The sequence below is a fragment of the Corvus hawaiiensis genome, chromosome 11 (genome assembly GCF_020740725.1).
Source record: "Corvus hawaiiensis isolate bCorHaw1 chromosome 11, bCorHaw1.pri.cur, whole genome shotgun sequence".
Classification (NCBI taxonomy): Eukaryota; Metazoa; Chordata; class Aves; order Passeriformes; family Corvidae; genus Corvus; species Corvus hawaiiensis.
This window is the reverse complement of record NC_063223.1, coordinates 15,278,607-15,292,720: the sequence shown is the minus strand read 5'-3', so window position 1 is coordinate 15,292,720 and position 14,114 is coordinate 15,278,607. Positions and strand designations below refer to the sequence as shown.

The 14,114-nt window shown below is 40.2% G+C and overlaps 1 protein-coding gene across 1 annotated transcript; it reads right to left on the bottom strand.

Moving 5' to 3' along the window:
- Window positions 1–2,361: 2,361 nt before the first annotated feature.
- Window positions 2,362–13,063, bottom strand: ARF4 (ADP ribosylation factor 4). Its single transcript, XM_048315593.1, has 6 exons — window positions 12,780–13,063; window positions 6,649–6,729; window positions 6,048–6,157; window positions 4,843–4,914; window positions 4,204–4,329; window positions 2,362–3,316 (listed from the first exon to the last, which is right to left on the bottom strand). Exons 1-6 carry the CDS (start codon window positions 12,844–12,846, stop codon window positions 3,230–3,232), a joined length of 543 nt encoding a protein of 180 aa, XP_048171550.1. The 5' UTR covers window positions 12,847–13,063; the 3' UTR covers window positions 2,362–3,229.
- Between the last annotated feature and the right edge of the window lie 1,051 nt (window positions 13,064–14,114).

Genomic DNA, 14,114 nt, shown 5'->3' with positions numbered 1-14,114 from the left:
TTTCTCACATTCTTGGCATAAAAAGAAAATAGCTTCAAATCTTCCAGCTCCTCCAGTAAGAGGAAAGGCCTTAAACATTTCAGTTTTGGCAGGTCTGATTTATTCATAAATCCAACAGCAGCATACAGAATGTAATTTCTTAAGTCCCCATTCTTGACAAGGGTGGGAAAGACTATTTGGACACGGTGATGTGCAAAGTTTCATCATATTGCACTCAAACTGCCTTTGTCCAAACCTTTTTAGAAAGATTTCTTAACAAGGGACTAATAATTGGGCTCTGAATTTTTGTTACTAGCAAAACCCAAACCAGTGCTTTACACAAATGGGCCACTCCTGTAAGCAATGAAAAAAATGAAAATCATGCATGTACTTAATCTAGAAATAAATTGTCACCAAGGTCAAATAAAAGAAAACCCACTCATTCTTCAGTACTTTGCTCTCTATAGTTAAGCTGGCCATCTGACACACTGAAATAAAGCCTCCCATATACAAATATTACTTGACTAATTCCCCAGTGCAGTAGAACTTACCCATTGTTTGAATATGAAGCTGATGTTTACAAAGAGAAATTTCAGCTACTGAAACTCACGATTTCCTGTCACTACAGTGAATGAGGAACACATTTTTAGCAGTCTCATGCCTGTTCAAGATTTTGAACTTCTGGGACAGCAGCTCAGTTCAGGTATTTGACTTCTGATAGGGAAATGACAAACCATGTTACTACCTAAACTCTTAACAGACATGAAAAAATTGGATGCTCAAGGGAATTTCATCTTCCTCTGGCGAGAAGGGCTGTACTGTATGTTGTTACTGATATACAACATTGTCTTACTGTATTTCCATGCAAGCTGTAGCCTTAACCCTCATGCAGACTCTATCACTCTTAAATGAGGCTGAAGATCTTAATTACTTTCTGACATTGAGAAATTATTCATTTTATAGCAGAATTACACCTACTGATACAAAACCCAAACATGGTGACTCTGAAATATGAACTTATACACATGCTACAACTCAAAAGCATAGTGGCTTAACAGAGCTCACCTAAACTTGAATATTAACTCATTTAAATAATTAAATGTCTCCCAGGCAGAATGTTTCCTTCATGGTAATAGGCCTAATTTAAGTATCTACTGTTTCATTTAAATACTACCTCTAACTGTGTAACAAGCATTGTTTCATTTTAACCTACTGGGACTACAAAAACCAGCTTGCATTAGGCACAAGCTGTCTCTTCTGAATAAGGTGTACCTTTTAAGGTTTAACTCAAGGAACTGCATTGCTAGAAATATGCACATCAACAGCTACTGATCAAATGCATGGGTGTATCAGCTTGGGTTAATAAGTAATCAGCATTTCATTAAAGGTGCAGGCAAAACCCTTCTCACCTTACACTGTCTCCTGGGTTTCCGTTACACATTTGAAGACACTTAATTACTGTATTCAAAAACTCTGGAATGTTCCCTGCTCAGCTGTGTTCACAGTAACAGTACCTTCTAAGAACTTAAACCTCACTTACAGCAGAAGCTGCCCAGGAAGGTGTTCTGAACCAAAACTAGCTTGAGTTTACTGGACCTCATCACCAGGATTTCTTGTAGCAAGGGTAACCAGACCTGGGTGGAAAATGAGGAGCACTTAGCCTGAAACTGCAACAGAATCATGCTTTCAGTTCCTGAAGACATCCAATCAATAGAACAGCATATTTTAGCTGGAGGGTTGAGCAATATTTGCCTTGATACAGCAGACAGGCAACAGAAAAACAGATTCTAAACTACCCATTAATAGTGGCCTCAAAACACGTTAATTTATGCCTTTTGAACTACAGAGGTGTAAGGGGACAGAAATATGAAAGCTGACAGTAGCAGCTGTATAGAGAAGATTTTGGGGGGCGATTATCAGCATTATTGTAATATTTGCTACATCCCTGTAAAAGCACTCAAGTTACCTTCCCAGCTAGCCACCAACAAAACGTGTGACTCTCCTACTGGAACCCACATTGGTTTTCACATGTAGATACAACTATGAAACAGACATGCATGCTTTTCAGGCAGTTCGAATTTGTTTTATTACAATTTTTTAACTGTTAGTATTTTCATATCTGGACATCTTAAAAGGAATTTTAGGTTTACAACTTCAAAAGACATTACAGAATTATGTAAGCCCCGATGACAGCTACTCTACTGCACTGTATACAATTTGGTTGCCTCCCTTCTGTGTCCTGCTCTACACAGCTCCAAACAAGTGAAAATCTGAGACTGGTGTTCATATTCAAGCTGCAGGAAAGCTCAGTATATGGAAAAAGAATAAGTGATAATTTGCATTCAACTATTTCAGGACTCAAGAAGAGCATACACAGAACTATACATTTTATCATTTTATTAGGAATAATTCCAAGTGGGTTATGAAGAAACTAATTCATTGAGTTTGATGAATTTTCCAAAATTTCCTTATGAAGATATGTTCACCAACAAACAGTAAAACTTCAGCAGAACTATTATACACTGGGCAAAAATAGTCAGGCTGATACCAAAAAGCAACATGCAACATAAAAAAAAAGATACAACATAAAGGAAGACAATCTGCTGAATATTAAAAACAACCTCAACATGAGCTCTTCGCAACCAGCACAGAACTATTCTACCCATCAAATCCAATTCACACAAAGGCAAGTTGGGCTAACAGAACCCAAGGATTAATAAAATGTTCCTCAGTGCAGTAGATTTGTATAGTGTTTTAGAGTATTTCCTTGGCTTGGAACAAGCAGTATTAGGAAATCTTTTTGGCAAGGGAGAGAAATAAATACATACGGAATGCTACATTTTTAAATCAGCAGACTGTCTGAGGAATGAAACAGGGCATCAGTAAACTAAGAGTAGCAGGGAGAAAAAAAATTAAAACATTAATTTATTGGGGCTCAAAGAGTATTCAAAACAGATCTTAAAGATGTCACAATAACTATACTCAGGCATTTAGGCTAACAAGGGGAATAAAATCAGAAGATACACTTTTTCCAAGTTAAGGAGATTTTTTACCCAAGCATATTGCTATCTTTGCAACATGTAGCTCGGTAAACAATAATTGGCAACGAAATAAGTTGAAACGCTGTAATATCCTGCCCAAATATCAGTTCCAGATACTGTAATAACCAAGATGCAAACTAATTTTGTTGTAACAAGCCTAGACCACTTATATCAAACATGTCCCTGGTGAAAGAGTCATCCAGTTGGAATTAGCGTTTTGAGAGTTCATTTGACAGCCAGTCAAGTCCTTCATACAGACCAGTTCCTTGTGTAGCACAGGTAGCCTGGACATACCACTGTTAACGCAGAACACAAAAATTAAACTTAAATACTGACAAAATGCAAGCTAAGTTATGACAGTATGTGAGACTCTTTAGTGTTGTTATAACTGTGTTAGTGTTGTAATAGTGTTCTTTCAGTACTGTTTTGTGCTGTAAGTAGGGTCAAGATTGAACAAATGGTATTTTTTGAAGTTTTGAGAAGTACATATAGGGTAGAGGAGGTTCAGACATTATCCAGAAACTCAAGTGTTGGCCTACTAAAGGCTACAACACAGTTTAAGGCACCAAGAAACAAATACAGAACTTGTATTTGGTTTAAATGCTGAAAACTACTTCTTGTCTCTGGAAGACTGCTCTTCAGGAGGTGGACATGGAATTATCTAAATGAATGGACCTCTGAAACAGCTTCTATGGACAGGATCTTTGTGTGTCAATACAAACACTGAGACTACAAAAGGTGGGATGGTTTATGTGAAGCAAACCTGCATCTCTAAAGCTTGAGCAGATGGAATCGAACGCTTCAGAAGCTACCTAATTTCCTCCTGGAAGTGGGAATGCAGAATGCATTTGCTCTCCCAGAATATTGTGAAAACAGAAAAGCCCATCACATTCTTTTGTCAAATGCTGGATGTGTGTATTTCAGTGACTGACTGGAGTATTTGTATGTTTTCAGAAAAAGGTAAAAAATGAAACACCTGTAACAGCTGTACACACTGGATTATACTTCTAAATCACTTATTTTGAACAAGGACCTGAATTATGCGTTATAAAGTTTAGCAGCAGTTATGTGCATCTTTCTACAGAAAGAGGTGAAAACTACCCTTTCCCTTAGAGGAAATTCATGTTTATGATATAAAATAGAAGTAGAAAAGAGTTCAGCAATCAGAAAGTTTAGCACTTACAGTTCTGTTACGCAGGGACTGAAGACCTAGTTTATCTGTCATTTCACTGATTGCCATGGCATTTGGCAGATCCTGTTTGTTTGCAAACAGAAGCAGCACTGCATCTCGCAGCTCATCCTCCTGAAGCTAACAGAAAATATAGGCATGTTATTAAATTACCTCAGTTAAGTATATCAGTTACTTCAACAAACACTAAAAAAATCTAAATACTGATTTAAGGGTTGTAAACATCTTCACTCTTGCTCCTGAAGTCACTAATAAGTATTGAGTGAAATTTAACTAGTATACAACAGAACTCCTCCAATTAAGGAAACAATTTTCAATTTAGAAAGTTTAAATTTATGGGCACCCTGCTGATGAAACATTCTCTAGCACCAATTTGTTCTTCCCAAATTCTTTTTCTGCTGCATCTATCAAGGTTTCATGAATGAAAGGTTCTGACACATTATTAGTTCTCTACAGAGTTGAAATTACAACTCTGTGCACTACATGACCCAGAATTACCACGTGAATACAATATGCACTGTACAAAGTCCCTAGAACTTTTAAATCCTAAATCTCTTAGGGAAACTGACAAACATCCAAAAATAGGACAAAGTCAGTCTAACAATAATACTTCAAGAAGATACTGATATTTACCATTTTCTGCAGCTCTTCTGCTGCTTCCTGGATTCTCTCTCTGTCATTGCTGTCTACCACAAAAATGAGGCCCTGTAGAAAGTTTAGCAGATTTGAAAAAACCAATGCAAATGTGCAGCACTATGTTAAAACTCATATTGAATATTGTGATTGCTTACCTAAGAGAGGGGACAAATTTAACAGAAATTTCTGTTTAAACAATGCATGATGTGTGTCTGAACAACTACCTAAGTCTCAACTTCAAAATAAAGTTATGAAAAAAATGCAGCAAAATTACAAAAATGAACTCTTCCTCCCTCCCCTTTCACTCATCATATTGAAAATCACAAGTGCTTCAACTTCTCATATTTCACTGAAAAAACCCACACTGTTAAAGGAATGTCTGAATTTGTTTTAAAAAGTTTGTACCAAACAGTATTTTGAATAGCATCTCTGTTATTCAAGTGTCCTTCTTACACAATTTACTCTTAACCTTTCAGTCTGAAAACCTTACTTTTATCATTCTCTTCAATGAAAGAGATGTGTCTTTTAGAAGTATTCAGTAACAGGACAGTAATAAGGAACTGAAATTAAGTATTACTCTATTCACAACAATAAGGTACAAGGTCCCTTTTGTCAATCCAGACCTCACTATTTTTCTGCACCAATCATATGCATTGTGCTGCACACAAATATCATGGAAACAATTCTATATTCAACACAAAAAAACTCCAAACAAACCCAGTCCAAAAGTTTTCTGACACTACTAAGCAATTTACGTCATTACTTGTGAACCAAAGGAATCACACTTATGTCCCAAAAACTGACTCTAGTCACATCAGGGTGAAGCTGATACTTTTTCATCAACTGTTAACAAGATCTTTTATCATATTTTAGACACTCAGCTTACTAAAGACACTGATACAGCATAGTAAAAGCCGTATATTTTAAGAGTTCCTCACAAGAAACCAGCTGCTCTGGCACATTACAGAACACTGGTAAATCCTAAAGGACTTGATCCTTGAGAGGCTACACTCACAACTAGGCTTGAAGCCCTTAGAGTAAACTAACTTCAACTAGAATAAAATCTGGGTACCCACAGAAGTTGCAGGTTCTAGTGCAGAGCCTTTCTGAAAGAAAGAAAACAACTTTCCATATATACTCTACAAAACACAATGAGGCTTTACAAAACAGGTCTTTAACTACTGCCGTCTGAGAACTCTTACCTGTGTGTTTTGGAAATAATGCCTCCAAAGAGGTCTAATTTTATCTTGACCACCAACATCCCAAACTGTGAAACAAATGTTTTTATATTCTACCGTCTCCACATTAAAACCTAAAAATGAAGGAGTTTAGTAATTAGAATATTTAATTCTGGTGTTAAAACATAATTCTAACCATGTTAAAGATAGATACTTCATAAGCTACACTTCTCCCAAGTATGTACAAAATGGCTTCTCAATATTGAATTGGTGGATCAGGAAGAAAATTGACTGAAGGGAGAAAAAATAATAATCACTTAAATCCAAGTCCAAGTGGCTGAGCAAATCTTCCAGCCACAAACTGTGAGGCTCATGGTGTTTGGGGGAAGAGGTGCTACTGATCCGGTTCCTATCCTCCTGCACATCTGCTACTGGCCAGAGTCAGACAACGGATTCTGGTCAGGATGTCTCTTTGGTCTGACACAGTTATGTTATGGCAGTACCAGGCAGTTCATGTTTGTCTTGATTCTTATTCTAACAGCAAAGATAGGAAGTCCCTGCACCCTTCAGAAGCCTGTCAGGTTTAGAATAACAAGAATAAAGTTATAAGAACTGGTGATCTTACCAATAGTGGGAATTGTGGTGACAATTTCTCCTAGTTTCAGTTTATAAAGAATGGTTGTCTTACCAGCAGCATCCAAACCAACTAGAAGGAAGAGAAAAATTGAATTAGTTCATAAACTGAACTACAATCTGCTAATTTAAAAACATGCCATTGTACATGCAGAGTACTAGGGGTTTTTTTACTAAAACCAGCTTTTTAAACACTCTTAATTAACTGCTGATAAACTATGTTTTTCCCCACCTCCTCTACCCAGCACTGAGAGAGAACAAGCCATGAAGAAAACAAGCTCAGTAAGACACTTCCATTCACAACCTAAGGATTCACAAGTTTCTAGTCATCTTTCTTAGTATTTGTGTTAGTTAAGCTTTATCATTCACTTTGGAAGTTTCTTCTGTCTAAATCAGGAAGATTTTAAAAGCCTAGCAGTCATCTACAAGCAGCACACAATTTCTAACTGATCACACATTTGTTACTTCACTAAGCTCAGGAAGGCCTCACTTACTCAACCTTCTGCAAAGTTCAGCTTCACAGGCACATGGACCAACTGAAGCTGGCACTATCCATCAAAGACACTTCTGGGTTCCTTATTCCAGTCTCTCCTCCCTTTGCTAAAACATTTCTTTAGCACTGACAAAACCACGTATATAAGGAATCTCTCATCATCCCTCCACATACACCCCAAGGGCTGTAACTTCTCTTCAGGATATCGCTTCTATACATTGAGATGCACTAGGATGCGTCCATTAGGAGCCTCCACTGTTGGTCTTTACACAAGATCTGCTGCACTTAAATTTGCTCTTCTGTTTCTAAAACAAAAATTAAGCTTGATGTTTTTCCAAATAAGCTATGTGGTATTAAATATGTGATCCTTGAGAAACAAAATAAAATCAAGCCCAAAAGACTTTTTGGAAACATATCACCAACACTGTATGCATACATTGTAGTTTTCCAAAACTATTTGTGAAACTGCTTATTGTGACGCATTTTAGAACACATAAGTGTAACTCAGAATAGAATTCTTCAAATTAGAACCCAATACCTAGCACACAAGCACCTCCATAAACAGCAGGTACTAAACACCACAGCACAAAATGTCTATCTGCGAAACTTAACACAGTCAATCACATTTTGTCCAAACAAAAATATACCCCATCAAAAGAATTAATTCTTTTGCAAGAAACCAAATGCTATCCTCATTTTATAAGGATAATACATATTCTTAAGTGCTCTCAGTTAACTACCTACTCTGCAACTGCAATATATTAAGCTTTAAGAGGTTTGGTGACTTGCCTATTAATAATACAACTGTTTCCTTAGAATCACCAAAAAAATGGAATTCAAAATTACCTACTTACTCAGAATGAAACCAAACTCTTGAAAAACCTCCTCTTTCTCAAGGCACAAACTGCTGTTGCAGCAAACTAATTTAAAAACCCTATCTATAATTGTCCTATATTCTAATAGTGCACACAGGATTAAACATACCAATGCAGTTTCTTTGGTAATGTGATTGCAAGTTAGAAAAAAAAAAAGTTGTTCTAATCCTTAATGTCATGACAGCATGAAGGAAAGGGGGTGGGGTGGGAATCTACCACCAAAACCAAAGCTCCTTGACTGCCCAAATACTCAAAATGAAATTTAAGGGTTTTAAGTTTGCTGTTGTTTAAGTGTTGGTTTCTTTCAGAAACACACACAAGCATGAACAAAAAAAAGCCACAGTGCAGCAGAAGTTACACAAGAACTTGCAAGTCATGAAAATTGTAAATGCCACAATTTTCCCCACACCAGTGAAGTGTCAAGTCACCTTACAAAACCCTCTAAGCCAACTTATGAACCCTCAAACACTCCATCTATGCTGAAAGGCAATGTTTGTAACAGCGCAATGCTTGAAACCCAACACTATTTTCACACAGGTCAGCCTCAAGTAAGCACTTGTTAGGATGCCTAGATCTTGATAGGAACATATAATGCCCATACATGATATGATAGGGTTTTTTTCCAGTAAATTAAACATAACATAATTTAGTGAACCACCAATTAGTTACAACTACTACTCAAAATTCTCCTCTTATTGCTCCCCACCAAAAAAATAACTCTGTTATCAATATAACAAACACTGACAAGATCTGTTAAAATTAACGATGTAAGAAAGATGCCACTGTCTACACAAACTGTTAGAGCGTATTTGAGGTTTATACTAACAACAGAGATAAAGACAAAGAAAAAAGCTAATCTAATTTCAAAGAATGTACACGGGGTATTGAGATCCATTTGAAGACATGACTCAGAGTTAAGAAATTAGAAACTAGTCAAGAATTTTAAACTACTTTCTAAATTACAAAAATATTGCCCCAGTTACCCACTCTACCCTTGTGCCATGACCCACCAACACCTCAGTGGTGCTGGCAGAAGGCTACAGTGCCTATGTAAGCACAAAGCCCAGAGACTTTGCTTAAATCCACTCTTACCCACAACTCTTGATTAAGCCATTGGACTTTGCACTGAGGCAGGCTGAGCTATGGGGTTATGGATACATGTTTTCTTCTGGCGTCACACTTGAGGCAGAAGCTTAACTGAGGGAAGGACCTTATGCAAATCACCGTGACCCTATTTGCAAAACCACCTCTTTTGGTCAAACTGCAAATGCTATGAAGTCTAAAGAAGCAAGTCATGAAAAGCAAAGCATCCATTCATATTTCTTACTCCAATTTGCAATTTACCACCCTTTTAAAAAATTTCAGAGCACTAAATCACACTTAATCTTTTGAGCTGGTAGGAAGTGTAACTATTTCTTTTAGTAATCCAAGAATAAACACGTTTACATTTGAACTGGAACACTAAATTCAAATCTATGAGCTACTGCCACATCATAAACTTCATCAAGATTAAAAGCCACATCTTAAATCCCCAAACAAAGTAAATTTCCAATTCTATATTTTCACTGACTCTACTGCTTGACTGACCAGTGTCAAAACCAAGGTGTACGAGACTCGATGAAGAGTTAACGTTCAGCAGTTGTACTGCAAAGCACCAAGACTACAATAAAGTACAGATGGGAAGCACAGACCTGTACTTGCAACCATTTATCTTTAAACTGAATCAAACATCCTCTCCTTCTAGCTGGAAAAAAAATATCTACAATGCTTTCATGTGCTGCTAAAATCACTGTGTTTCTAAGCCCTTTACTCCTCTTAAAGAGTGTTTTATTTACAGCCTGTTAGTTGTGTTTCTAAATCTCAAGCTTCTAGTTCACTTGTCCCTGGGAACATCATCCCTGACCACATCGCATCCTTCATTAACCAACTTCCTCTTTGATCACTGGTGGCTGAATATCAAGCTGCCTCTGTTATCACAGCACAGAACTTCATAAAAACTATAGAACGCCAACAGCATGCAAACCAACAGTTGTCTAAAAAAACACCCCCACAAATAAAAAACAGCTAAATGGTTATGATCTGTACAGCGACACAACTCCCAAAGAATCTGACATTTTCCACCCAATGTATTTAATAATTACCTTTGTATTTGAAACTCCTGAGTAGTTGCTATGTCAGTTAACACTTGCACAGCTACACCAAGATACAGAACACTAAATTATGATACTGGAAGGTGCACAATGAATTTAAATCTTTTTTTTTCAAGGACAGAAGACCATCAGTGAAGAGTTTCACAGACAGGTGCATGTAGGGTTAGGACTCAGTGTTTCTACTCTTGATGCCCCAGCTGCCTAATCTGACTTTCAGACATTCAGCCCTATCCCACAGTTCTTTCTTTTCCCTCATGTTATGCCTATTTATAAAGAAAATGCATGACTCTTTTTTTCAAGCATTTCTTCCAAACAGTAACTTAATGTTTTTGAAAAATAATTGTACAAGTACATTTTTTAAAAAACAAAATTTCCATAACAGGATAACATTAAATGTCCACCTATTACCATAAATGGAGTTTGAGAACATAACAGATAAGTGAGTGCTGTTGGTAATGGTCCCTGATGAGAAATACTCAAATTCTGCAGAACTCAATAGCACAAAGTCTGTTCTAGGAGCTAAATTAATTCTAATTTATCTTCAATTCTGCAGAAACCAAAGAAAGCTGTGAAAAGGGAGTTAGAATTATAAATTAATCATCTGTTCATTATCAACTCACATAATATTTTTCCCCTAAGTACTTTACCTCATAAAGTTATTTCTTAATTGGTGTTCTACATATGGAAACTTAAATGCTTGGCCTTGTACAGCCCATTCTCAAACCATACACCAAAAATTATAACCTTGAGGAAAAGTTTTAATTCTATCCCAGTATTCATTTCATTCAGACGTCTCTCCTCAAAGTACTGATATATGATGTAGAATGCTATAAAGAGATTATTTTTTGTTTTACAGGTATACACAAATTATGTCACATCCAGTGTAACATTCTGCTTCTAATCATCCAGTTTGTCCTGTAACACACTCTCATCACAACATACCCCAAGTTTTACTCTCCTATACTATCTAACAAATATGGTGCTGTCCCATGCTCTGATCCAGCCCCGCATTTTAATATAAGGCCTTAAAATCAAAAATTTTAAGAAACAAAAAAATAAATTCATTTGAACAAACTGCTAGAAAGTGCACCTTCCAAAGCCATCTCTAACCTAAATTTGACCTAATTTCCTACCAATGAAGAGCTTTGCAAGCGGTTTTGATATGTATGACATCACTTTCCTGTTTTCAGTACTTTGCAGAATGTAAGAGAACTACAAATACCACAGAGACTGTCTCATCCTACAACCTACAGTCAAGATCACTTGAAGACTTCACTTCGTTCATTAAGAGACATATGAAGAGTCTGGCTGTTAGGGAGACAATCAAATTACCTCCTTGAAACCAACACATGAACTAAATAGCCTTGAAGACTAAAATTATTGGAATTATTTTGAAATGGATGAGAGTCTCTAATTTCAAACAGATAAGGTACAACAAAAATTACTGGGTATGCAATAACAAACTTTGCCATCACAAAATATATGGAGAACCTGAAAGATTATAAATAAAAAAAGCTGCACTGCTGTGTCTGCTGTGCATATCCGGGCAGCATTGGGGATGGGTGTGTGCCAGGAAGTTTCAGTTAGAACCCACTCCCATTGCTGGCTATATCCAAATGAGCACTTTATATAGTTCCTTACAACAAGCTACTTCAGTCAATGGCCATGAACTAAATTCCATTCACTTTGGTAACAGAATTTGAGAAAAATTTAGAGGCTAAGAACTGTTTGTACATAAAGCTTGCAGGGGTGGGTAGGTGGGTGGAAGAAGGCAGGGAAGAACTCAAAGCGGAGGAGGAAATACCAATGCAGTATGTGCTGGCTTTGACCTTTTGAACTATAATCTGAAAGTGAGAATCTTCAAGAGCCACTGGCTCCAACTCCTACTCAGCCCGTGTCAAGGGAACAGATAATTTCAAAATAAATGGATATTCAAAATAAATCATTATGGGGAGACAGTAAAATTAAGCAAGTACTGCAAGAGCAGCTAAAAGGTTTTATGGGTTTGTACACGAGGCACAGAACTAATAGCCCACAGAGGCTATACCGAAACGCCCTTTCACAGGAGTCAGGATACAGAGAGTACAGCTCCCTACAGCTGCCGAAAATCGGCCATTATACGGCAGTTCTTACGCCCCTGGTGCTGCACACACCAGGCTTTGTCACATCCTGCTCGCAGAGCCGCAGTGCCGGGGCAGGAGGGCACGGCCGGGGCGCGGGGCTCGCTCGGCCCCTCGCCCGGGGACACCCGGCCCTGCCCGGCCGCAATTCCATCTTTGTTCCGCGCGCGGCCCGGCGCAGGTGCGGGAGCGGGGCTCGGCCTCGCCGTGCACGGCGGGACCAGAGGGCGGCGGGCGAGGCAAGGAGGGGAACGGGAACACGGCGGGAGAAAAGGAAGGGCAAATACAGCCCGATCCGCTCACCCTTCCGTCCCCGCCGCTCTCCCAACGCCCCCCCAGCCCATGGGACGGGCACAGCGCGGTGTCCGCGCCCCGCAGCCCGGGACCGGGCGACTCCCCCGCTTTGACCCGCGGCCTCCCCTCCCCCGTCCGGCGAGACTCGGCTGCGCGGCCCCGGCCGGTCCGGGCTCTGCGGTGTCCCTCACCCATGAGGATGCGCATCTGCTTCTTGCCGAAGAGGCGCGAGAAGAGCGAGGAGATGGTGAGGCCCATGGCGGCTCCGGCGGCGCTGGGCGGCGGCGGGGGAGCGCTGAGGGAAGGAGGGCGGGAGGGAGCGCGGCCCGGCCGGTGTGCACGCACAGATCCCTCCGCGCGCGAGGGGAGCCCGGCGGCGGCGGCGGGTGCTCTGTGACCGGGGACCTCGCTCGGTCTCTGCCACGTCACGCTCACCGCGGCCGCCCCGGCTCCAACGCGGACACGATCACGTCACGCTCGCCACATCCCCCGGCCGCGGCACCGCCCTCCGCCACACGGCCCCGGCGAGGCGGGGACTACAGCTCCCGGCAGGCGCCGCGCCGCCCTGAGCCCCGCGCGCATTTGCCGGCGCCGCGGGGTACGACGGGGGATGTAGGCGGGCGCACCCACCCGCCCAGCTCAGCTTCCGGGTCGCGCAGGGCACGCTGGGTGCGGCGGACCCCGCCTCGGCCGCCGGGACACGGGGCAGCTCTGGTAACGCTGCGCTCGCAGCCCGCAGCGAGAGACTGGTGAAAACAATCCTCGGAGAGCCTCCAAAGGCGCCTCCAAATGCACCCCAATAGCGACAGGGACAAAAAAAAAATAATTTTTTAAAAAATCAAACAAGCCCAGCCTCCCCCCCTAAAAAGCAAACCAAAACAAACCAACAAAAGGCAGCACTGTGATATGTTACTACTACTATACTATTATTATTTGTATATCTCTATCCACTACTACAGTAATGATTCTTAGGCACCCCGGGCACAGCAGGGCCGTGTTCTCACCCCGCCCTGACCCTCCCCCGCGGCCCCGAGCGGCAGCACAGGGCGAGCGTGGCACCGAACTGACCTCGGTCTACGGGCCAGGGAGCACCAGACACCGGGAGGTAATAGGGGAGTAAAACTGAACCAAGCCAGGGTCAACAGTCTAGTAACAGAAGGTATTTACTTATCCTCTATTAAAGAAAAATATTGTTAATGATCTTTATTAAGATACTCCCAAACCAGATCCTAACATTTGGCTACTAAGCCAGACACTTTATGCTGTTCTTTTCATAGAACCATAGAATAGTCTGGGTTGGAAGGGTTGGATCATCTCATTCCACCCCCATGCCATGGACAAGGATACCTTCCACTACACTAGGTCCTCAGTATCCTGTCCAAACACAATCGTGAACACGTCCAGGACTGGGGTATTCACAGCTTTGCTAATGGGTAAGGTTGAAAATCTTGTTCTAAATTATGTTCTTTTGAACCAAAAGCCTGGTGTTAAGATGGAAAGTTGTATTTTTATAAAATAATAAATCA